Source organism: Garra rufa, chromosome 2, assembly GCF_049309525.1.
Source record: "Garra rufa chromosome 2, GarRuf1.0, whole genome shotgun sequence".
NCBI lineage: Eukaryota > Metazoa > Chordata > Actinopteri > Cypriniformes > Cyprinidae > Garra > Garra rufa.
In genome coordinates this window covers 11,150,621-11,176,680 of record NC_133362.1, presented here as the reverse complement: position 1 = coordinate 11,176,680, position 26,060 = coordinate 11,150,621, and the positions used below count along the sequence as shown (strand labels likewise).

The 26,060-nt window shown below is 34.7% G+C and overlaps 2 protein-coding genes across 2 annotated transcripts in view; one reads left to right on the top strand and one right to left on the bottom strand.

Moving 5' to 3' along the window:
* rmdn2 (regulator of microtubule dynamics 2) overlaps positions 1 to 3,728 on the top strand; it is a 44,947-nt gene extending 41,219 nt beyond the window's left edge. The window contains exons 11-12 of the mRNA XM_073833720.1: positions 518 to 598; positions 682 to 3,728. Of these exons, the coding sequence (XP_073689821.1) occupies positions 518 to 598; positions 682 to 729 (129 nt within the window). The 3' untranslated portion in view covers positions 730 to 3,728. The remainder of the gene's footprint in view (positions 1 to 517; positions 599 to 681) is intronic.
* A 9,448-nt stretch (positions 3,729 to 13,176) lies between these two features.
* cyp1b1 (cytochrome P450, family 1, subfamily B, polypeptide 1) lies at positions 13,177 to 18,549 on the bottom strand. Its single transcript, XM_073833719.1, has 2 exons — positions 17,371 to 18,549; positions 13,177 to 15,281 (listed from the first exon to the last, which is right to left on the bottom strand). The coding sequence occupies exons 1-2, from the start codon at positions 18,363 to 18,365 to the stop codon at positions 14,684 to 14,686; spliced, it is 1,593 nt and encodes a 530-aa protein (XP_073689820.1). The 5' UTR covers positions 18,366 to 18,549; the 3' UTR covers positions 13,177 to 14,683.
* Between the last annotated feature and the right edge of the window lie 7,511 nt (positions 18,550 to 26,060).

Here is a 26,060-nt window from a genome sequence, read left to right as displayed (position 1 = left end):
GATGGTGTGAAATCAAAAATCAAAATGGCAATATGCAATAGAGGTTTGCTTTTGTTACATTTAAATTGGCATTGCCTTATTCTAGTTGTAAATGTTAAAACCAGGTTAAGATACTGACAAACAGTAGTGTTTAGTTGGACTCGGACTCGACCCATTTGGACTCGGACTTGAGTCCGACTCGGCCCATTTTGGACTCGGACTCGACTCGGACTCGAATGGTTAAAGACTCGGACTCGACTTAGGTGGACTCGAACCCAACACTAGAAGATACTTCTTTAAAAAACATTAAAAATCTTACTGTTCAAAAACTTTTGACTGACATTTCTCTTATGTCTTTTCCTTCAACTTTAATGGATTTCACTGAGCTTGAAATACTCTTACATAAGTATCCGACACACTTACGCTGTCTGCATAGGCAGCACACTAGATTTTGAAACTGAGCCAGTAAAGCCTTTAAACATTGAGAACATTGTAATGGTTTACTGTAAGTGCACCTATATCACTTTTCTCTTGTCAGTGTTACAAAGACTTGGGTCAGAGGAGTCAAGCCCGACAGATGTGTGACGCCGCCTCTGCAATGAGCAATGAGACTAAAGAGGTGTTTTTCTTATTTTGATGAATATGATTTATTGTAGTTTGAGTCTCTTGTCTTTGTAAATCTTTGTTGTTGTTTTTTTAAAGGATGAAGAAGCACAGAAGGAATTAGACACTCTTGTTGCATCACTTTAATAAGTCTCCAACAAAAGCTGACTGTCTTTGTGTTTCATCTCTTTGAACTGGACTGTAGCTGTTTACCCACAAACCAACATACGAACTACTAATGTTGGCCAGGCCACGTGATTAACTGTACCTCTATTAAAGGGGAGACCAGCAGCATTTTTGAATTATTTTTATGTTTTTGCACAAAATATGTGTTTTGCAGGACAATTTCTTTTAATACTTTTAGTTTGTTTGTTTTTTCTCCAGAAGATTTTAGACGGTATAATAGTTGCAATACACAACGTGGCTGTCACCTGTTGAAAACACTACGACCGTCAGTGGCTGCTGTTAGATGAATTAAATTTCATTAAGGAATAGTTTTTCCAAAAATGACACTTTGCTGAAAATGTACTCACCCTGAGGTCATCCAAGATGTAGATGAGTTTGTTTCTTCATCAGAATAGATTTGGAGAAATTTGGCATTACATCAGTGGATCCTCTGCAGTGAATGGGTGCCGTCAGAATGAGAGTCCAAACAGCTGATGAAAACATCACAATAATCCACATGACTCCAGTAAAAAAACTCCATGTCCTGTTGTCCTATCACATCAGAATCCACTGGCATGTTTGTTTAAAAATTGTTTACATGTAAACAGTACTTCATCCGTGCATATTTCACTCCTGAGTCATAAGAGATGACTTCTTCACTGCAGAAAACAATATTATAGATAGAGGACCACGTCTGAATGATGGATTTGTATCTTACAAACACAAAGCTTTTCATGTCACACAATGTTAATTGATTGACTTGAGTCGTGCAAATTACTTATGGATTATTGTAATGTTTTTATCAGCTGTTTGGACTCTCATTCTGACGGCACCCATTCACTGTAGAGGATCCATTGGTCAGCAAGAATCTGATTTTAAAAAGTAATCTACCAGTCAAATTTTTTTTATGTTTTTTAAAGACTTTTTAAAGTCTCTTCTGCTCACCAAACCTGCATTTATTTGATCTTAAGTACAACATTTTGAAATATTTATACTATTTAAAATAACTGTTTTCTATTTGAATATATTTTAAAATGTAATTCACTCCTTTTGATTTCAAAGCTGGATTTTTAGCATCATTACTCCAGTCACATGATCCTTCAGAAATCATTCTAATGTTCAGATTTGCTGCTCAAAATGTTTTTTTTTTTCAGGTTTCTTTAAAGAATAAGTCCAGAAGAACTGCTTTTATCTGAAATAGACTTTTTTTTCTAACATTATAAATGTCTTAATCATCACTTTTGATCAATTTAAAGCGTCCTTGCTAAATAAAATAATTTATTTCTATAATTTCTTTTCCAAATAATTATACACTATACCGTTGCTTTTTTTGGAACAGCTTTTTCAGGATTCTTTGAGTAGAAAGATCCAAGATAAGCATTTATCTGAAATAAAAAGCTTTTGTAACATTATACAGTATAATGTTACAAAAGCTTTATTTCAGATAAATGCTGATCTTTGGAAGTTTCTATTCATTAAAGAATCCTGAAAAAAATGTTCCAAAAAAGTAATGGTATAGTGTATAATTTATTTGGAAAAGAAATGATAGAAAATAAATTATTTTATTTAGCAAGGATGCTTTAAATTGATCAAAAGTGATGATAAAGACATTTAGATAATAATAATGATTTTTTTTTTCTTGAACAGCAAATCAGTATATTAGAATGATTTCTGAAGGGTCATGTGACACTGAAGACCAGAGTAATGATGCTAAAAACAAAATCAGTTTGATCACAGGAATAAATAACATTTTAAAATATATTCAAATAGAAAGCAGTTTTCTTAAATAGTAAAATTATTTCACAATATTCCTGCTTTTGCTGTATTTTGAATCAAATAAATGCAGGCTTGGTGAGCAGAAGAGAATTCTTTAAAAAAAAAAAAAACACTAAAAATCTTACTGTTCAAAAACTTTTGACTGGTAGTGTACATCTAGGATGGCCTGAGGGTGAGTACATTTTCGGCACATTTTCATTTTTAGGCAGACTATTCCTTTAACACTAATAATATCTTAAAATACTCACAACAAAAGAATCATATCATTTTATGGATTTTATACAAAGACTAAGATAAAGATATTAAAAATGACAGTGCTTCAGAATGCACTTCTTTATTATCAGCCATTACCTCCTAAAAGGCAATAAGCCAGATTTTTGGCTGTCGGCATGAAGTCTGGAGCAGTTAATAATGAGACAGGAAAGATCTATTTGGTTGACATCAAAAGCGTCTATTGACAGATCCATTGTTTTTCTATGCCTTTCATGGGCATGTTTGTGTGTAAATAGACTTTCCATATATTTTTGTCCATCCAAAATTATTAATGTAGCTACAGATTATTTCATAAATGTAATTTACAAAACAGCATGACTGTAAAGTGCTATTTATGGATATCTAGTTTACCTAATGATAAATGTCTGAAACAAGCAATTAATGATGACTTCTTCTGAAAAAGCTGCTAATGTATCAAAAAATTGTGTGCAAAATTGAAAATCTGTTGAATGTTAAACGATCCTCCCTCTAGAAATGCAGTCTTTTACAGTTTATATTAGGGACACCGAAACAACTCCATCTGGATTTAATCTTGTTAATCACATTCTCTCTGTGGAATCTGTATTATTGTTTGTAGTTCAGTTTAATGTGAACAGACAATTTAAATGATTTTTAATCCGTTTAATTTTTTGACCAAAGATGATTTTTAAATCCCTGACCACCGCTATATCAGAGAAAAGATGGGGACCATGTAAGTGGAAGGTCATTTCCCCCTTATGTTATTGCTAATATTGTTTTAATATCATTTGTCTGTGTTTAAAATATCCAGCATTATGAATGTAAACATTTTTTATGATAAAAAGATGGCACTTGCTCTGTATGGTACATTTTAGGTTATTGGTGATCATTGAGATTGGACGATTGTAACGGTGCATGTGAAGATCATCACTTCATCTCTGGTGCTCAGTACAATATACAATAAGGTGAATTCAGACTGTGTGTTGTGCATTGATTATGAGTATCAGCATAACTGTTAACGGTTTTATATCTATGTTTCTTTCTTTCCATGTGAAAAGAGAAGTGTTAATACTCAGAATGGCACAGACATTATGCATTGCACTTTTGACTTCATAAATGTAGGTCAGGTAGTGTTCAGTCAGTATTATGCCTGTACACTCTTGTCCAGAGAGCAGCCAACCAAGTGAATGCCAGGAAGACATGGAAAAAGGGGCTGGTTTTCAGGTGTCAAGCAGTGATATTACAGGGCACTCATACTGACTCAACACCCATCAGTTGTAAACAGAAATAACCTTTACATGTCTGGACATGTGCCTTTTCTTACATTAGAACCACAACATGTCTTCAGCAGCAAACAGCTTCTGATCAGAGACTCTTCTGTGCTTACATGCTTCATATGGATTGACATCACATAACAGGTACCTGAGGTGGTCTGGATTAAATCATAATGCCTTTGGTCATTAGCCATTTTATTGTTTTTTACTACTTCATTGTATTTATTAACACTACCATTCAAAAGTGTGGGGTCAGTAAGATTATTTTATTTAAAAGAAGTCTCTTATGCACACCAAGGCTTTATTTATTTAAAGATGCAGTTTATGCAGTCATGTCTATTTTAATACACTTCAAAATCTAGTTTATTCCTGTGATGTTAAAGCTGAATTTTCAGCATCATTGCTCCATACCCTAAGAGACCCTAAACTTTTGAAAAGTAGAAATAAATTCAAAGATTTGTCATTTGTCACCCTAATTTAGATAAAGTGGGTGCGGTCTTCATATGGTATCTTTACTTTCATTTAATTGTAATTTTCTTCTTTCATTTTACACATTATTACAAGGCAACTGTTCACCCTGATGACCTGAAAACCAACTTATAGTCTCTCATTACCTAATGTATGTAAGTCTGTTCTCTCACGTATAGCACAGAAATAATGGCTGCAGGACATGACCTATTCCTGGAAGGTCTATTCTAGGTTTGATGCTAATGAAGTCTTCTAGAAAGCAATGAGACTGTTAGAAATTTGATAAATGCTGAGATTTATGTAAAGAGGGGAAAAAAAGCCAAATGACAGTCAAACTCTGAAGTGAAGGAGATCTACAAAAAGTATTTGAAAGTCAGTTGCTAACTACTGCACTGTAAAAAATAAAAAGTTGAGTTAACTTAAAAAAGTAAGGTAATTTGCTGCAAAGCAATTTTGAGTTTACTCAACTTCCGTGGTTAAAGTTATGCTAAATCATTGTCGAAAGTTGATTGAAATTGCTAGTTTAAGTTAGGTATACCTTCTTCAGTGAGCACGTCTAACCCTCCTCAGCAAGTATATCTAACTAGTCATCATAAGTTTGTTTAAAGTTAAAAAGGGGGTTGAGTGAACTTTAAGAAACGAGTAGGGAGAACTACAGACCTGAAGTTCAGTAAACTCAAAAAAGCTTTGCAGCAAATTACCTTAATTTTTTAAGTTGGTTCAACTTAATTTTCTTTTAATTTACAGCTTTAAATCTTGCATTCAAACTTCTTCCACAGATTCCTGTATGTCCTTCACTTTAAAAATTGCAAACCATACTGTAAACACAATAAAAAAGACTGTCATTTTTACAGAAAAATATTTATTTGATAATTCTGCCAAGCGACATATTTTCTGTCAGCATGCAATGCAAAATTTGGACTCAGATATAGTTCTACGCCACTCATCAAAATAAAATAATTCAAAATAAAATATATATAAAATAAAATTTAAATGAAATGAAAGGCAAAAATCTTAATCCTTTAAATCTTGTAATGCCTTTAAAGTGCTGGAGTAAAACACAAATGCTTTTAAAGTGCTGTATAACAAAATTGTTCTCAAAGTGCCAGAGTAACTATCTTAAAATGCTGCAGCAATAAACAAGACTTCAGAGTTTCAACACATGCACTAGAGCAACAAAGTATTACAACTGTTAAAAGAAAACTTGAAAGTTATAAAACCTTACATTGAAACTCAAAACTGTCTTGGGCATATGTTGTACTGTTATACAGCTACTGAACAAACAGGAACAAATCAGTACTTGCCCTTCATTAGCCTTATGAACTGCAGCTACTTAAATTTTAACAATTTGTTTTTGAAGGACTGGACTCTTGCAGAGCACTGGGGGTCAAGGCCAATAAACACTTTCTGAATTGTTTCAAAAGTGTATTTTAGCTCTTTAGGATAGCTAATGTTGATGACATAAATCAAGCCAAATAGGAGAGCAACAGCTGTAGGGAGGTCTTGCACATTATCCAGCACAACTTGCTCCTCTAGAACTACAGACAGGTACCTCACATTTGGGTTTGAATGGATGGTGGCAACGTCATCTTCAACGACTGTTAAGACCCCCATCTTCATCCCTTTTGTGTGAGTGTCTTCTGGGTCTGTGTCCTGCAGTAAAAAGCAGCATAAACACAGAATCAAAACCCATTTTTTTTAATTGACTGAATTCTGCTGGACAACAAAGAGCTTTTTATATTATTTGAGATAGGTCACTCAAATCACACATGCCGTAATTTTCCATTGTGTTTGCTTCTATATAACGCTTTTTTAATTTGTGCTGTCAGACTCATCACTGAGAAGGATACAACTAGGATTATTCAATAAATACATTTTTGCCAACACTTTGTCTCCTCCATTCCACTCTTCCCCCTGCCGTTTGGCTTATAGAACAGCAGATTAGTTTCGGACACCAGACAAAACTGTTTTCTCTTTACAGGATCTGGTTAGTACCTCAGGTATGAGTGGATATGCTGATAACAGACTGATAACACACACTTACCAGGCAAGACTTCAGGAAGTTTCCAGACTTTTCCCTCATAAACAAAGGTAGACCTTTGAGAGCTGTAGCTTTCCTTTGAGCAAGCACATCAGAAGCCTGAAAGACACAGAAAAAGTTTTATGCATGTTATATTCAACCAAAAGCTTAGGGCTTACCTTTAAAGGGCCACTATTATGCTCATTCACAGGTTACAAATTTTACAATATGTTTGCATGATTTGACACTAAATAATTACTTGATCAAGTTGGTCTAGGAGAGTCTTCATTTCATCTCCATAGGCTCCACCACGTGATCGGTACAACATGATCATCTTTGATGCATATTCATCCAAAGAAGACAAAAAAGCACTCTTCAGGTTGGATTGTGTAATTCTGTAAAACTCGGCACAGACCTTAAAACACAGGCACACACATATACACAGTGAACAGTAAGAATTAAGACTACACAAGTTAATCTTTAAATAAATAAATAAATAAATAATCTCAAAAACATAAACTCACCTGATCTTCCAAAAACAATGCTGGCCATTGTTTTAGGACATCAGCCACAAGAGGTTCTTTATCCCTGATCGATTGTTTTGCTGTATACCTAGACAATGAAACAATATCACATATCCAACTTAATATCTCCTGAACTGCAGTTTTTGAAACATGCAAAATTGTCTGCATGTAAAGGATCAATGATGCAAGTTTGTGTTCTAGACCTCTATATTCTACAGGCTCTAAATACACGTTTGTTTAATGTTCAGAAGGAACTGCAGGAACAGTGACATCAGTAACATTTGACTGTGGATTCTGCAAAGGATCTCCTCACTCTTCAGACCCTGTCTCTTCATTGCTTTCCAAACGATCAGTTCGCAATGTAACAGAAGAGCTAAAATCTTCAAAACCTTGAGCTTTATGCTTACAAGATACGTGGCTACTAAAAGTTGAAAGGACATTGGTTGTCAGCTCACAATCTTTAAAAGGACAATTGACTGTGTCATGCCTCCTCAAATTATTTCTGATATGGTTTAAAAGCTGGGATGGCTGACAAACATCTTTGAAATCACATAACTCACATGAAAAATTAAAGTGGTCAGTAACTGCAGCAGTGTGTTTGTGTGGTCTTGTCAAATGTGTTTTTAACACACCTACAGTTTTAGAAGTGCAGACACAGTCAGAATACAAGCAAGGATGCTGCCAGGATCGCCCTTGATAGTGCCGAAGCCTGTAGTGTTTCAAGAGGACCTCTCTGCTACTGTGGGCAAATTTGCAAAGCTTACACTGCATTCCAAACCTAAGAAAAGAAAAACAAAAACAGTTTGACATGTGCAGTGTTACATTCCAACTAAATTGACATTAATTGTTTAAAACACAACATAAATATTACATAAAAAAGGAGAATATTAGATGAATCACATTCAATGCAAAATAATAATGCCAAATTAAATTTAACTAAATGGTGCTAAGAAGAGCTATGTAAAAAAAAAAAAAAAAAAAAGCTCCGGAAATACTAGACATTTGCTGATAATTCACCATGATTATATATTTTCGGTGTTTCAGACCAGATGTTATATAAAGCACGTTATTTTGTACGTCTAAGATCAGAAACAACCACACGGTTAACAAGGTTAAGAATACCCTATAACTTTCTTAAATGTAAAATGCTTTTTTCCCCCTCTATTTAACAATACTAACCTACAATAGTGACGACTTTCCTTGTGGCTTGTGTAACGTTATTCACTCAGGAAGATTACTTTGTTTTTGTTTTTCCAAGTAGTGCTCTGTTTTGAGGCGTGGCTGGATTAACAATAATCATGTTTTTTGCATTAAAGTTAACCAAAACTGATTTGCAGAAATCAAAACGCGGACGGTGAAATGGAACTGACCAGCTGGCAGAGGATTCAGTTTGGTCTTAAAGCCTTCCTCTAACGCAAATCAAGCAAATATTTATAAAAATAAAAAAATTATATATATATTAATTCTCAATTTAGCATTTTTAATTCGCATTAGGCGTATGACTGTGTTCAGTATGGCTTTCGTATGCTTCTTTGATGACTTAAATACTGGAAGATTCTATTAACTCCCTCCACAACACACAATCCATTTAAATACAGTTTATTGTAATAACTATCGTGTATTTTGATACATTTCGTTCAAATTTTACAAAGTAAACTGAACATGGCCTTCAAATGAAGCACGTGAAGTGAAGAAGATCGCTAAATAGCTGTGTGAGCTCGTTGGAAAATATAATTCCTTAGAATAGTCTTTCCAAAACACAACATTACAATTTACGTTAAGCATTTGTGTAATTTCATTTAAGTTATTTTCGATTAGAAAACTTACCTGAACCACAAAACATCCAGCCTCTTCTAAAATGCAATTGATGAGGGGAACCCCGTGCAAAATGCCGCGGAAACAGGCTGCGCATGCGCAATGACAGGAACTGAACGCTTCTTATTCTTCTTCTTCTGAAGCGTTTATGGCGGTTGGCAAACCAACTGATAGGTGCTTTACCGCCTCCCACTGGACTGGAAAACTGAACGCTCGAATGAAGAAATCAAAATCTTACGTTTTCCCAACTTAATTGTTTATTTTTATTGGACAAAATAGTAGTAAACATGCAGTTAAATCTTTTTTATAAGTAAACTCAACACTGTGCTCAAAAATTTGTCCACCTAACTTATAATTTTAAACTGAGTTAACAATTTGCAAGTTGGATTTTTTACAGTGTGGTATAAAAGATTCAGTGCTTAAATGGCATTACTATTACTATGTTTCAAGTCCATTTTGGATGATTTTATTGTAGTTTTATCGTGTTTGGGTTATCAAAAACCAATTGAAGCCATATTTTAGAACACTATGCATTCTGAAAATGACATTTAGAATTAAAGTAAGCATTACATGACGTATTTAAAGCAATCATCGAACATACTAAAGAATAACGTAAACTAAAACTATTAAAATATTTTTTGTTAATGGAACTAAATCTGAGATTAAAAAAAAAAAAATTACATATACTAAAATAAATATTGCCTTAGAAATTCATTTAATTTTTATTTAGTTCCAGTGTTTTCTTTTTATTTTTAATTTTAAAGCTTGAAATTGAAAAAAAAAAAACCAAAACTTAAATAAAAATACATTAGACCTATATAGTAATAATAATAAAAATTACTAAAAATAAAATTAAAAAGAAAACTGAAAAAAAAAAAAATATATATATATATATATATATATATATATATATATATAAAATTGCTTTGAATACGTCATGCAATGCTTACTTTAATTCTAAATGTCATTTTCAGAATGCATAGTGTTCTAAAATATGACATCAATTGGATTCTGATAACCCAAACACGATAAAACTACAATAAAATCATCCAAGGCTTTATATATATATATATATATATATATATATATATATATATATATATAGAAAGCCTAAATTCAAAATATAATAGTACATGTTATCCCTGTTTAACAGTTGTGCTGGAACTGTGAGACTTTTTTCCCCATATTTTTTGATGCAAGAGTGTATGTTTGATTTTGCCATTGGCAGGTAGCAGACATTTATGTTTGATCAAAATTATTGCTGAGGACAATTGAGTGACGAACTGTGCTCCGAATCCCGACCTGAATCAAAAGATTTGCGAACCTACTCCAAAGTTCCAGTCTAAATTAAATGATTTACGATATGCGCTCTGAAGTCTTACGAACCATCCCTACATCCCAATGTTCATACTATCCATCCTAAATAGTATGTGAGATTACAAAAAGTGTGTCCCAAAGCATAGTATGCTGAAAAGGGTATCCCAAAAGTCCCCGGATGGTCTACTATTTCAGTTCGATTTTTGAAGTGTGGATCCGTTCACACTCGAATGGCTAATATTGCCCACAATCCATTGCGCTTTGGCAAAGGTTTCGGTCCAGAACTACAAACATGAATAAAATGCGTTAAAAAATTACAAGCATGGCGGATAGAGCTGATAGAGCTGTTTAGAAAAAGGGGTTTAAGTTACTAATAATAAACACTTAACCTGGTAAAAAAACATTATTTAAACTTATCTGTGTTATATTTAATCTGCAACAGCAATGTGAACTTTTATAAACACCTGTTTGGTTGTTAATTTTTAAATACATCATTATGCAGAAAATATGAGCAGAGTTTTCGGCATGAAAGTATCTGAATGGCAGATCAACATGCTTCTTTTCTCTCCATTAGGTTAGGATGTTAACTGTGACAAGATGATTAACAGGCCAGTTTACTGTGACAGGTTAAAGATGCAGTTGTGTGAAGTGAAGTATGTCCCAAAGCTTGCCTACTCTTCTACTACACACTCAAAAATGTGTACTTTTTCTTCACCAAAAGAGTACATACTTTAAAGGCGTAGTATAAGTATGAACATTGGGACGCAGGGAATCATTTGATTCGTGAATCCTCTCCGAAGTTCCGATCTAAATCATCCAAGCTCTGTTGTCCCGATCTGAATAATGATTCACAAACCATCATTTCAGATGGAGATTGGAGACTGCAAAGCGCAGTTCGCGAATCGTTCAATTTGCGAAATGATTCGCGAACCCACTCCAAATTTTCGATTTTAATCAGAAGGTTCACAAACCCGTTCTGAATTTCTGATCCAAATCAAATGATTCGCGAACTAGCCTAAATCAAACGATCTGCGATCCGACTGGGGCGTTTCCAAACAGTGAAACAAATGACTCACTCAACTGAATCGGTTTGTCTGTTCCTCCACTTTTCGTGTCTTTGCACTTTGTTTACATGACACTGTCAGTACTTGCTTAGCTCGCTGTGTTTATGATTTAACAGAAATGAACGTATGATGAAAAAAGTATGATGTTTACAAATAAAATATTAATTTTCCATTCCAAAGATCTACAACTACGAACATATTCAGGTGAGGTAACCGGTTTACTGCTAACTAGTGAAAACACTCGCTTTAAAGGGGTCATCGGATGCCCATTTTCCACAGGTTCATTTGATTCTTTAGGGTCTTAATGAAAAGTCTCTAATATATTTTGGTTAAAAATTCCCAATATTAGTGTAAAAATAATCACCCTTTTACCTTGTCAAAATCAGCTCTGCAAAATTTCAGCTCATTTTAAGACATGGCCCCTTTAAATGCCACTGAGCTCTGCTCGCCCGCCCCTATCTGAGGGATTAGGATCTGTATTGTTTACTTTAGCGCGTTTATCAGCAAAACTGGACAACAAGCACATTATTAACAAAGGCCATTTGCAAAGGTGCATAAAAACCAGTCTACCCACTTCTGCTGTGGGTTAGCTGAATCAGGATTGATTTACACGAAAATAGATGCATATGTAGATGCTATTGGCACTTTCCATTTAAAAACGAAAGTAACGTTAAACCTCTGCGTCTTCAGCATGTCGGGAGTAAATGACTGCTGCTTTGTTCATTATTACATCCAACAACAGAACACCTCAATCGCTCAATTAGAGTCTTCCTCTGCACCTGAGTCACACAATAGCAGTATTCGGACTGTTTAATCTCGGTGAGGGCGGGGCTAAGGTAAGACGCTCATGGCAATCAACTGTGTTTCGTCACAACGACAAGAAGCTGAGAATGATCTGATTTTAAAAAGGGGATATTACTTTTAAAGATTAAAAAAATACCACTGGGTGGATTTTTATCATTGTAGGGTGGTTGTGTATCAAACCACCAACACACTTTAATATGCAAACAACATGTAAAAGCAGGTTTTGCACCAGATGACCCCTTTAAATAACTCAAAATGCATGTTAGATGCAAACATTGTGCATTATGATCGAGTTTGTAGCTTAATTCACTATAATTTAAATAGTTTGACCACTGCAATTCAGTCGGCGACAGTTTAATAGGAACTTAGTTGAAAACATCTAGTCATTGCATACCATTTAAATAATTGTTAAATGTAGGCTATTAGTGTATATTGTAGTAAATATGTGATAAATTATTGTTGTATCTGATTGTATTCGTCTATATAGAGTGATGGTCAATGTAAAAAGTCCCCTTGGTGAAAACACTTTGCTACAATCCTACTATTTTAGAAAAAAATGTTATACAAAACTGTCACTGGAGTGGTATACCCTTTCAAAAGGTACTAATATGTACCATTTAGGACTAAATAAGGCACAAACATGTACCATTTAACTTTTGTACCGTAGGGTACCATCCCAGTGACAGCTTTGTAGCTTCTTTCAGAGAGTGTACTATTAATCTGACAATAGTGAAGCATGTTTTCTTTTCTTCAGCAGGGCCTCTAAGGGGAGCAGGCGGCTGGTGGCGTATCAGTAATCAGTTGGCTTTATCTGAACTTGTCACGCACTCAAAGCTCGGCTGGCTACAAACCTCAGGCTTGATCAGAACAGGATGTGCTGGGAAAGCAAGATAAAGCACTTCGCAGGGACAAGTATATCCTACACACTTTCCTTCTATTTTAGGTGCCCAATTGAGGGGCTGCGTGCAGACATGGTGTGTGCAATAAAGTTAGAATGGTTATTTTCACTTGTCACTATTTTAAGGACAACTTGTTAAAATACAGCATTAAATGAGAGGACAAAATCACTGCCCAAACTAGTTTGATTACAAATGACTGCAATATTATATTGCATTTATTATCATAAAAGCTTGAGAAATTATACATTTTTTGAGTGTTTTATATATTTATTATATAAACCACTACATTTAATCACAAAAACTTTAAACTGAATGCAGTTTAGAATTCACAGAGCAGCCAAATGTCAGAGCTTATATGAAGTAGAAAAACATAATATTACATGTTGGTATCACATAATAGGAACTACATATCAAACTTACACATCAATGTTTTGCATATAAAATACAGTAGATCAAATACAGACCAGCAGTCTCTTAACAAGTGCTATTACAGCAGATCAAACATTGTTATTACAGTTCAAAAATATATTGCAGCAGTTAGAAACGAGCAAAAATTAGTAATCATAACACATATTATACATGTTACTTAACAAACCCTGAATTTCCCCTTCAGCATTCCCCTAACTAAAAAGGACCTGAGGGACACAAAATGTATTTCCTTTCAGCATGTGCCAGATATAAAAAATCACATTCATCTTATAATAGATATTGATGTCCAGAATAGTTTGACTGGAGACTTCCTGTGACCCACTGCGAGAATCTCCAGACAATATTTGATAGGGAAGGATGTTGCAGGAACACAATGGAAGTGGACTGCGTTAAATCCGCCTATATGTTTATTTTTATTACAGATTAATGCTAATAATAAGGCACAGACTTCAACAGTGCTGTAGAGAGAACCAGGAAATATGAGAATAGCAATAAAGTGCAGTAAGATTATACTGTACAAATGTCTCATTTCATGAGCTTTATATAGTGACATTAATAATGCAGCATAGTGCTGGGCAACGATTAATCGCATCTAAAATATTTTTTTTTTTGTACAAGTGTACATAAATGCATACACATGCATATATTTATTTAAGAAAAAATATGTTATGTTTATATATTAAATATATAACACTATAGCACTAGTCCAAATAGTTTTTTATGATCCAGTCAGTTTCAAATGGGTAAAATCAATGATTGCACCACATACTTTTCCTTGAATATTTTTTAATTTGGAAATACATCAAGGAAGTAAAATATGTTGTGAACAGCATTTCACATTGACTTTAAACCACTTAATAAAATTGCTACCATTAAAAAAATGTAAGCATGATGAGGGCGAATCTTCTATAATTAAGACTAAATGTATGTCTGTTAGCTATTTTTCATAACTAGACGAACTAGAATTAGTAACAAACTTCTCGACTAAATTATGCTATGCCTGTAAATGTCTCAATAGAAACCAACTTTTAGTCGTCTGAATAAACCATGCAGTGTCCTGTTGAGTAGCTTCTACTCTTTGCTTTGCTACTCTTGCATAACATACCATTAATCAGTGCATCATGTACAGTAGTTGCAGTAATGAATGGGTGTGTTTTTTTATTCCTGCAGCTCATCGCGAGCCAAAAAAATGTTTTTACCTGAGTATGACGTTTATAAATATATTGACATAATGCATTTATGAAAGATTCTTCAGTGTTTGTTTTCTTATCCACCTTCATTTGGCAAAGTATAAGTTGCGTGCTTTGATTTCACTTCAGTCTTGAGGTCTCTCTCTCTTTTGTGTAGGAGTCTGAGACGTTTCTGCCAAGCTCTCCAGCAGTTCTGCGCTGTCACGGAGTGTGACGGACACCTTAAAGGATCTGGGTTTAAGCGTGAGCCCATACTGATAGTCCATGCTAGGAGTTGTTTCTGCTCTAAAGCTACAGTGATGGGCCAGCAAGGAGGTGAAGAGGAAAAGCAGAATCTTTGACACGTCTTCTCCAATGCATCTGCGCTTCCCCACGGAGAAGATCAGCACGTTGGTGGTTTGGTCTTTGTTGAGAGCTCCATCCTCATCCAGGAAGCGCTGTGGGTTGAATACCTCTGGTTCGTCCCATTTGGTCGGGTCGTGGTTCAGAGACCACTGGTTGACGAAAATGATGGTATCTTTAGGAATGGGATAACCGTTGATGGACGTGTCCGTGGTTGTGCTGTGGGGAATCGTTACAGGGACGAATGAGGTGAAACGCATGACTTCGTAGATGAAGGCCATGACGTATGGAAGATGAGGCTGGTCTTCGATGGTTGGAAGGCGGCTGCGATCCGCTACTCTGTCGACGTCTTCCTGAAGACGTTTCTGGACTTCTGGATGCCTGCAATGTAAGTGAAACCCAACTTTAGAAGTTCATCCAATCACCAAGAATTCACGAAGTTTCAAAATCATTGCAACATGATTCTAATATTAAATGTATATTCTGAGAAAATTACAATGTTTTCTGACCTTAGATGCATTTAAACCTGTTGTAGGGAACTCCAACACAATATTAGGATAATTTAACATACACTATGTGACTCTGAACCACAAAACCAGTCTTAAGTAGCATGGGTGTATAGCAATAGCCAAAATTTAATTGTATGGGTCAAAATTATCAATCTTTCTTTTATGCCAAAATCATTAGGATATAGGAAGTAAAGATCATGTTCCATGAAGATATTTTGTAACTTTCCTACCATAAATATACCAAAACCTAATTTTTATTATTAATATGCATTGCTAAGGACTTCATTTGGACAACTTTCTCAATTTTTTTTTTTTGCACCCTCAGACTACAGATTGTCCTATTCTAACCATACATCAATGGAAAGCTTATTTATTCAGCTTGAGGTTAAAGATACAACAGGCCTACTATCTCATCTGTATTATTATCCTGCAAGAATTCATTGTGTTTGAGTTTCACAGAGTGGCCTACATGTTTAAAAGTGTTAGTGGGTCACATTTCATTTGTATTGCTGTAACCTGCCCTCATTAGTTGATGCCAATACCTGCACGGAAGAGTTACATAACCCATGAGAGCTGTTTGGTGTTATTGAGATCTGTCTGTCTCTGGCGGACAATCCGTAAGTTGTTGAATCACACACTTAAAGTCAATGCAGTCATCATTTGCTCATGTTCATGTCATTCCAAAACCATATATTTTATTTCTTCCAGGCAACATAAAAGATGACGTATTGCAGCAGCTCATGCAATGAAAAGGTGTTGAAAAAAACACCATAAAAGCTTAATTATTCTAGAGAGCATACAATTAAGGAAATGCCCCTAGTATTTTCGGTCTGTTCTACAGTATGGCTGTAAATCTGATATGTCTAAATTGTGGGTATCCCACAGTAGCTATAATATGGTCCAATGAAAACAAACCTCCATTTTGATTTGTAATGTTAAATATTAAAATGAAATAATTATTCAAAGGACTTGAAGGTGCGTCAACCCCTGTAAAATGCATATTGGTGACGTGGACCAAAAAAGTCATAAGCAGGGGTGCACTCATTAAATATAACTCAAAAAAACAAAATTAATAATAGTGATAATAATTTCATTGGATTTTATTTTTATATATTTTTTTATTTCTAAAATAAAATAAACAATTTAATAAAGTGTGTTGATACTATTATGTTTTAAAATACAAAGTATTTAATAAAAGTACTATTATTTCATAGTAAACCTAAAAATAAAATGATAATATTTACTTTTTTATGTGAATTTTCATCATTTTTAAACCTAAATTACCAAGCTTTTATTTTGGCCGGTTGCCGGCAGGTAAGAAATAATAGCCTACGCGCTCCCGCCGGGTTTTGCACTTCCGATTAAAGAGCGTTCAGTAAAGAGCGTCAGTATATGAAATGTCGCGTTTTGCATTGTGCTTTGAAAATGGCAGCGAATAGCCTTGAATTTCAATTCGAATAGAAATCTTATACAGCATTACAGTTTGTCGATCTAAAATGGTAATTGTGCATTAACAGCTGCAACCGTGTCGCTACGCAAATGCGCGCTCTGAACTTATTTACACAGCATATTTTCTTATTTTAGTCGCGCACGCGAACCTGCGGACCACTTATGTGCACCCCTGGTCATAATGTTCAATTTTTTGGGTCCGTCTGAAAGCTGAATAAATACGCTTTCCCGCTGATGTATCTGTATTCAGGGTGCAAAATAAATAAATAAATATTGAGAAAATCGCCTTTAAAGTTGTCCAAATGAAGTTCAATGCATATTAATCAAAAATTACGTTTTTTTTACATATTTATAGTAGGAAATTTACAAAATATTTTAATGGAACATAATATTTACTTAATATTGTAATGATTTTTGTCTTAAAAGAATAATCGATCATTTTGACCCATACGATGTATTTATGGATATTGCTACAAATTTACCCGTGCTTATTGGTAGACAAAAAGCATTACCTGACTAGTAACAGAATAATCCACTGTAGAGCCGTAGATAGAGTGTCTTGACTGGCCCCAAAAATGTCTGAGATGGTCGGTGGCACGTATTCTTTATCCAGAAAGACCCCCGGCCCACCTGACAGCCCTTTATCCAGCGCAACGATGAAGGCGTCAGTCATGTCACGGACGAGGCTCCTTAAAAGAGTCCTGCGGTGCTCCGCTACTTTAGATTCAATAAACTCGCTGAACTCCTTGTTGAGCAGTTTAAATTGGTCAAAGAGAGTTTTGATTGGGTTTGGGAAGTACTGCAGCCAGGGCATCACATCCACGATACTTCCAGCTCCGACAGTCTTGGTGAACTGATCATTTCTGCCCACCACCTGCTGGAACTCCTTATCATCGTACGAGTACCGGTTCCCGAAGCAAACGGCGCTCATGGTGTTCGCCACGGAAACCACCAAATACTGGTGAGGTTCGAAGTACTGCTGCTCGCGGGTTTTAGCCAGAAACAAACGGATGAGCTCTCCGATCTCGCACACGATGTGCTTCTCAAACGTCTGCTTGGTGTGAATGTTGGCTGTGGAGAAATTTCTCACGGTGCTGTGGGCGATCTTGCGATGCAGTTTCCACCACTGGCTGTAGTTGCCGAACGCCATGCTTTTCCCATTGGACACGACCCGGAATGAAGCGAAATCCGGTCTGCCGGCGAAATCGACGGCTTTTTTAATTAGCGCCTCTTTAATTGCGTCTCCGTTCAGGACCACCACGTTCTGGCTGCCCAGTTTGATCTGGAACACGTCGCCGTATTTCTGAGCCATCCGGGTGAAGTAAAAATGAGGTGAGGTACCTAGTTGAGCGGCGTTGCCGATGACCGGCCACGAGAACGGACCCGGTAACTGTCGCCGACCGGATCGACGCCGGAACATGAGCATTAAACACACCAGCAGCGAGAGTAAAACGCTCCGCGCAGAGAGCTGAATTAAATCGCTCATAACCGCCGGGAAATTCATCATTGGTGTATTTGCAAGCTTCACAATTAATGCAGATCCACTCTGAAGTGATCAAACTCAATGAACCTGTTGAGCATCAGATCAGTGTTGAAGTTTTCAGCGTTCGCTGCTTGTCTGAGTGATTGTCAGATGAGCTCAGAGAGCATAAAGTCTCAAACAAGTCTTGTGATGGTCGGTCTAAGGTGAATTCATCCAATAATTTATCCACGACTAAATAACACCACTGACAGTCTCCTCCTTCACTCACTCCTCTCTCTCTCTCTCTTTCTCTCTCTCTCGCTCTCTCTCTGTTTTTCTCTCTCTCTCTTTATATGCGTGAGTTCAACTGTTGTATAGCCTATGTGTAATCGCATGGCATCTATCTATCTATCTATCTATCTATCTATCTATCTATCTATCTATCTATCTATCTATCTATCTATCTATCTATCTATCTATCTATCTATCTATCTATCTATCTATCGTTCTATCGTTCTATCGTTCTATCGTTCTATCTATCGTTCTATCTATCTATCTAATCTCTATTTTAATAAACAGGTCCATGCAGCAAATAGAAACAGAACAAGGTTTATTCTAAATAGAAAAAAAAATGTGCGTCAGAACAGTCATGTGTTCAGTGATGATGGGTGATGAGACAATGGATCAGACCTTACTTTTTAAAATGAACTAATGTTTGGCACGATAATAATAGCTTGTACTTCCTTAATGCTTCATCGTTGTGAAAAATAAAATAGATAAGATAATAGCTGCTAACATGTCATGGAAAATTATGCAATGATGGAGATTTTTTAATATAGTGTTTTCCTCTTTCTCTGTTTCCACCTGTTGCCACTAGGAGGACCTTATTCCCAGCTTGCACTGAATTACATGATATAATTCTTAAAAGGAAAATAAAAACCTGCATTTTTTTTCGTTTGTAATTCTGTAAATTTTGTCCTTCGTATTTTGTAATTGTAATTGCAATGCCGGAATATAGGCTAGTGTTTGATATGATATGAAAACATGATGATCACGAATCGATCCACTGATTTCATAAAGATGACGCACAATTTCTAATAGTGATTAAACAGGTGAACAGCTCAGTTTAATGTGTTCCAACTGAGCAGTCATCGAAATTTGCTTCATAAAAAAATAAAAATAAATAAACTCAGCTTAAATCAGGGATTACATCAGGCAGATTGGAAGTTTTTGTTTAACATTTTCAAATAAATATAAATCATTGTCATAGTTAAGATGCTTAACAAAATGTAAAGACTCACTACACCTTAATACATATTAATGAAAACGAAATTCGTATAAAAAATTAGTATGCCGAATGAGAGCAGAGTCATCTCGTGTGTTCAGTACCACGGACAGCGCGCAAGCGCTTCTGCGCCGATTACGTCACATCAAATCATGCTTTGATCCTCAGAGAAAGACTGACTCTTTACAGCAACCAAGACTCAAAAAACAAGTTCAAATGAGCTATTATATAGAATAACATAACATTATTCATTGGACATATATGCACAACGTTTAGACGTTTTATGTTGCTATAGTTAATTATTTTCCACATTCAATAATAACAGTATTCATCAAAACGATTTTTCTCAACGAACTTAATGAGCTGCATTTTAGGATGCTTTTTAAACAGTTTAGCATGAGTTCAAATGTATTCTTGACATCGGTTAGCTGTTTTAAATCACTATCCACACATCAGCTTTAAAATAAAGCAATTTAATACATATGTAAATGTTGTAATTATGTGTTATGTATTATGTTTATGTATTATGTTGAATTATTATTATTATTATTATTAGTAGTAGTAGTAGTAGCATTATATTAAAATAATTCGCATGTCTCTGTCGATACGACCGATGTTTTTGGCTATTTTTGTTCCTGCTGACAAAACACGTTTGTACCCTTAATTTGATTCATTTAGTTGGGTTGCATTAATATTTATGGATATTTACCCGCATTAATTTTCACTCAATTTTTTTCTTGCTGAGCAAAACTTGTGTCTATTAGGCGGACATTCATTCTTTATACCTGACCTGTACAGCGCGCCAACACAAAAGTCTGTAACTTTTAATTTGAATGCTATTTATATTTGTTTTGACCCTTGATGTATAATGCTCATTTTTGGTTACACACGAGATTTTTTTTACTGCGCTGTGTTACCTACTAAGACATTAAAATAAAATTTCACAAAAAAAAAACAAAAAAATAAAAACATAAAATAAAATAAAAATCTCACGCAGAACAGATCAATTATTTAGTAGGATATAATATAATTGGTAGTAAAATAATATATATTGGTAACGAATGAATGATTTATTAGGCAATAAATAAATACATAAATATTTTCCTGTAACTGTAAATGTCTTGGCGTTTTGTTACAGTTCTGTGCCGCTATTTCCATCACTTAATCAAGCCACTCTTCTTTAAAACACAATGACCTTTTATTTCACATGTCATTGCGTTTGCGTTGTCTCTCCCGTTGAGCTTTTTCGTCCTTAACCATTAAAGTATGATTGGGGCTAGAATGGATACAGCTAAGGCCAGATTGTTCTACCATTGCTTACTGGGCATGCGGACAAATATTGATTCTTTTTTTTTTTGTCACGCTGAACAATTAATTAACTGTATTTGCATTATAATGATAGGTTTAGGGACGGGTTAGTAAAACAATCTGATAGATAGCAAATTTAATGTATTGTTATTTTATGGCGAGATTTTGCGTCACAGCCATAAAGTATTCAATTCTGACAGCGATTGATTTGACGCATATTATTCTCCGTATTATTGTTATTATTTGTAAATATGCTTGTAACATTTTTGCTTTTATAGACCTTAAACCTAGACCTCAGAGAATAGATATAAATAGTACTATAAATAGACATTATCCAACTTATTTATTCAATGCGAAGGTAAACTGTTTTGTAGTAGTAATATGTGAGACTTCCGGTTCATAAGCCGCTGAAAACGGTAAAACTGTTTGCATTACAAACCATTGTGTTTATAATTAAGATAATACATTAGAAAAATATGGTAAGGCACATTAGTCTGCACTCTGCAATATCAAGGAGCAAAACGAGCTGTTTATCTGGTTTGTACGGATAAAAATAGCTGGACGTGGATGAAACCGGATGCCAGGCCATTACATTTAAAAATTGCCGCGCCCGCTCTTACTAGGAAAAATAATGTGGATAGTATTTTGAAAACTGAAAGTATTTTTTTCGGAGAGGTGTTTCGTCAGATGAAGAATCGGCATGTTGTTCAACAACAGTACAATCCAATGAACACCTCGTGCTTCGGTGCCTTGCAGCCTCGTGTTCATTCTTGTCAAAACTTAAATATGACGCTATCCTGACTAGGTCTGTTACATAAACAAATCATCTGTAATAATTAGTTGTATTTTTTGCATAACGTGCTTAAAATATATACATTTTTTGCTTAGTTTGTTTCTTCTAGATTAGTGTTTAGAAGAACAACATTACAGGTATCGATTTATAGTATTTTCTTGGATATGTTATATCAGTGCTTCTGTTTTTTTTTTTTTTCAGTTATGATCTCTACACCACTTGTGGACTTGTGGTCTTGCTGTGAACAGACTCCTGACCCCCAGGCCTCTTTACAACATCAAAGAGCCAGGCCATGCTGAGACAGGCCCTGACTAACACACGCAACACTTTGCTGTGGTCCAGGTGTTTCCAGGTAATTGTAAAGCTGTGCGTTGTCACTTTAATGTGTTTTATATAAAGCCAGTGCCAGTTTGACGGACTGCATCCTGTGAGATGCTACACATACATCACAGAGACATCAGAAGAACTGCATACATATGTCATACAGTAAAAGATATAAATAACATAATTTAAGAATTTTTTTTTTTACAGATAATTTGTCTTTCTTTTAAAAATGTCTTTCTTCAGTCGTAAAGAATTGTTTTTTGAGGAAAACATTTCAGGAATTTTCTCCATGTAGTGGACTTCTATGGTGCAGTTTAAATGCACCTTCAAAGGGCTCTAAATAATCCCAGGCTTATCTAGCGAAACGATCAGTTCTTTTCTAAAAAACCACAAATGCTCGTCTTGTGTAGCTCTGAAATGCACATGCATACTCTGTGCACTCCGGTTAACCCTTGTTAACCGGAGTGCACAGAGTATGCATGTGCAGGCGATTGATTAAATAACAGTTCAGGAAAATGTGACTGCAGTAGTTTTGTCACAGCTGCAGTGTGTATATTGGAAAAAAAAAGGTGTGTGCTCGAGACTGGCTTATCTTCTGTGCTCAGTCAGATCAGTCAACTTCTGGAGGAAACAGACTAGGGGAGAAATGGCCATGGGGCGTTGAGTTGAGCGCTGCAGTCACGCACAGGCACTTAATCACGAGAGGTGACATTACACACTACTGGAGCTGCCTGCTTACAGCTTGCTGATTAAGATCCTACTACAGACAAGTTTGCTGTGTTATTTTTAAAGTAAATTAACAGGAAGAGCCTGAGAATGCTAAAACTTCAAACTATTCAAGTGACATGAAAAACAGAGAGAAAATTCTTCCGTTTTGTGTATTTCAATTAAATGCACTCTTAATTATTTCGAATATTTTTGTCTGCATGACAATTTAAAGAGATACTTCACCCACAAATAAAAATGTTGTCATCATTTATTCATCCTCAAGATGTTTCAGTCTTGTATGAATTTCTTTTTTCTGTTGAACACAAAGATAAAGTTAAGAATGCAAGATATTTTCAACAAAAGTAAGAAATTCATACAGGTTTGGAACAACTTGACTAAATGATAACAGGATTTTCTTTTTTGGGTGGACTATGATTTTAAGTGAGAAGTTGTATATGCATGCATCTAAAATTGTGGAATTTCCTTTATAAAAATGTAAATTGGGAAATATTAAGGCTAACAGTAATCATTGAGAACAAAACAAATGAACTTTCATCTCCAAGTGAAAGGGTTTTTTTTCCTGTCGCCGTCTGTAACTGTACACACTGTGAAATGTGATATTGCAGTTGTGGTGTTAAATAGCAGGTCACAGAACTTCATTTAGCAAAGAACATTGTACTTCCTCCCCCTCATTCTTTGTGTGACTTTGCACCAGAATAAAATGACAATTGGTGATCTCTTTTTATTGGCATGGCTAAATACAGAGCCTGAGAACACTCTTAAAAATAAAATTATCAGCATACCAGTGTGTTTGACACATCTTAGTGTTCCATATCAAAATATAAAGTTCTCGTGAATATGCACTGATTTCGTGAAAAAAAAAAATTGTCATTTGAGTTTAATCCAAGACATAAAGAAAATGTATTTTATTTTTATCAGTGCTCCAAATCTTTGACTATCTTTCTATGTAACACAGATGTTTGCAGAATATTACGGAACTTATTAAATTAAGACTTAAAGGAAATTTTATTTATTTCAGTTTATTTTATTTTATTTTTTATTTATCAGTGCTCCAAATCTTTGACTTTCTTTTCATATACCACAGATGTTTGCAGAATGTTAGAAAACTTACTTATTTCACTTTATTTTATTTCAGTTTATTTTATTTTATTTTATTTTATTAATTCAATTTAATTATAGTATAATTTTTTCAGTGTTCTAAACCTATGACCCCCCCCCCCCCCCATGGAACACGAGAGATGTTTGGAGAATTTAGGTATTTATTTATTTTAAACTTTAAGGATTTTTTTTATTTTATTTTATTTCATATATTTATATATATTTTTTCATTTTTCTAAACCCATGACTTTCTTTCCATTGAACACAAGAGATGTATGCAGAATTTATTTATTTATTCATTTATTTGAGACTTTAAGGAATTTTTATTTTATTTTTGTTTTATTTATTTGTGTATTTATTTGAGACATGAATGAATTGAATTGAATTGAATTGAATTTAATTTAATTTAATTTAATTTAATTTAATTTAATTTAATTTAATTTAATTTAATTTTCAGTGTTCTAAACCTATGGCTTTCTTTGGAATGCATTCTATGGAATGCAAAAGATGTTTGCAGAATTTATTTATTTATTTTATTTTATTAATTTAATTTTATTATATTTATTTTTCAGTGTTCTAAACCTATTACTTTTTCCCATGGAACAGGAGATGTTTGCAGAATAAAGTAATTTATTTATTTGAAACTTTAAGGAATTTAATTTATTTATTTTTATTTTTTTATTATTATTTTTTTTTCAGTGTCCTAAACTTGTGACTTTCTTTACATTGAACACAAGAGATGCATGCAGAATGTATTTATTTATTTGAGACTTTTAGGAATTTTAATTTTATTTTCTTTCTTTCTTTCTTTCTTTCTTTCTTTCTTTCTTTCTTTCTTTCTTTCTTTCTTTCTTTCTTTCTTTCTTTCTTTCTTTCTTTCTTTCCATGTCAAGTGTTCAGTATGATCTTTTGGACTTCAAACTTTCTATAGTAATATTTGCTGAATTTACCCATTCTGCATCCTGTTGTACCATTCTGCAGTCATGCCGTCTGTTTTCCTTCCTTTGTTTGTCAGTGTTACACTCCTATAGACACATCTGCAAATGCATGCAAGCAGGATGTTAGTATTTATCCCACTCAGCATCATTTGGTGTGATGGTGTCAGAGAGTTTAATCCAGATCATCACCCTGCCACTCCGTACGGCCCGGTTTCTCTCATTACAACACAATGACCCTCATGACGCCACACTCTCCTCAACCTTCAGTTTCCCAGGAAAATGATAAAACCCCTTCTTCCCCCCCTCCACAAAAGCTCAAAAACATACTAAAACGATTGAAAAGACAAACAATGCTAATGAGTCTTTCGACGTATCCTAACGACCCTGCAAATTAACAACCAATTGAGGTACGGCCTCCATCAGGCTGCACAGCTTTTTTTGTCTAGCCAACTGTTGTGGAGGCCCTTGCCAAAGCGTAGTCACTAGTCCGTGAAGGCGTCTCCTCTTCCTGACACTAAGAGGGCATTTTTCCCTCAGAATTTTGAACCGTCACTCATGTCAGATTTACATTCTTTTTGTTTCTTTTCTTTGTTTTCTCTTTTTGTGTAGGAACCGTTTGCGGCCGACGTCTAGAAATAGGCTTTTCTTGGGGAGAATATGCAGGAAAACACGTGGTGGTACGTGATCAACCGCATGACCGCGCTTTAATTTCAGCCCACACTGCCTTTGTTCCCACTGCGCGATTGCCTAACGCTGTTTTAAAGGACAACTTGTCTTGAGAACACATATACAGTAGGCAGTGGAAGTGGAAGTGTCACAAATCATTACAGTAAGTTACAGCAAGGCTAGCTGTGACTTTAGATTATTGCTAATAAATACATCATCTGATTTTATTAATATTGCATAGCCAGTATTATTTACTTTAAACTGTGCTTTAGTAGGTGTGGTGTGTACTAAAACAACACTTATCATGTCAATCTAGTGAGTTTGTGATGTTGAGATTGTCTTCATTTTCTGTATTTCTGTGTTTCAAAGGTCCCAATAATATTCAGGGCAGTAATTACCATACGTATTTATAGTATTTAAATTGGTTGAACTTTAAAGGGGTTTTAGTTGCATGATTACTAAATTATTAGCTTTTGTCTCCCCCGATATTAAATATTTAGTGGCATTTTTGAGATTATCTTGTGAATTAAAAAATAATTTTTTAATGTTGTTGTTATGATTAGCAATGTTTTTTAGATATTTTATTTTGTTTTATTTTA

Excerpts from the sequence above, each read along its gene's own strand:
- cyp1b1 (XM_073833719.1), bottom strand. The coding sequence starts at position 18,365 with ATGATGAATTTCCCGGCGGTTATGAGCGATTTAATTCAGCTCTCTGCG. Across the intron at positions 15,282-17,370 it reads ATTATTCTGTTACTAGTCAG|GCATCCAGAAGTCCAGAAAC; the intron begins GTAATGCTTTTT and ends CTTACATTGCAG.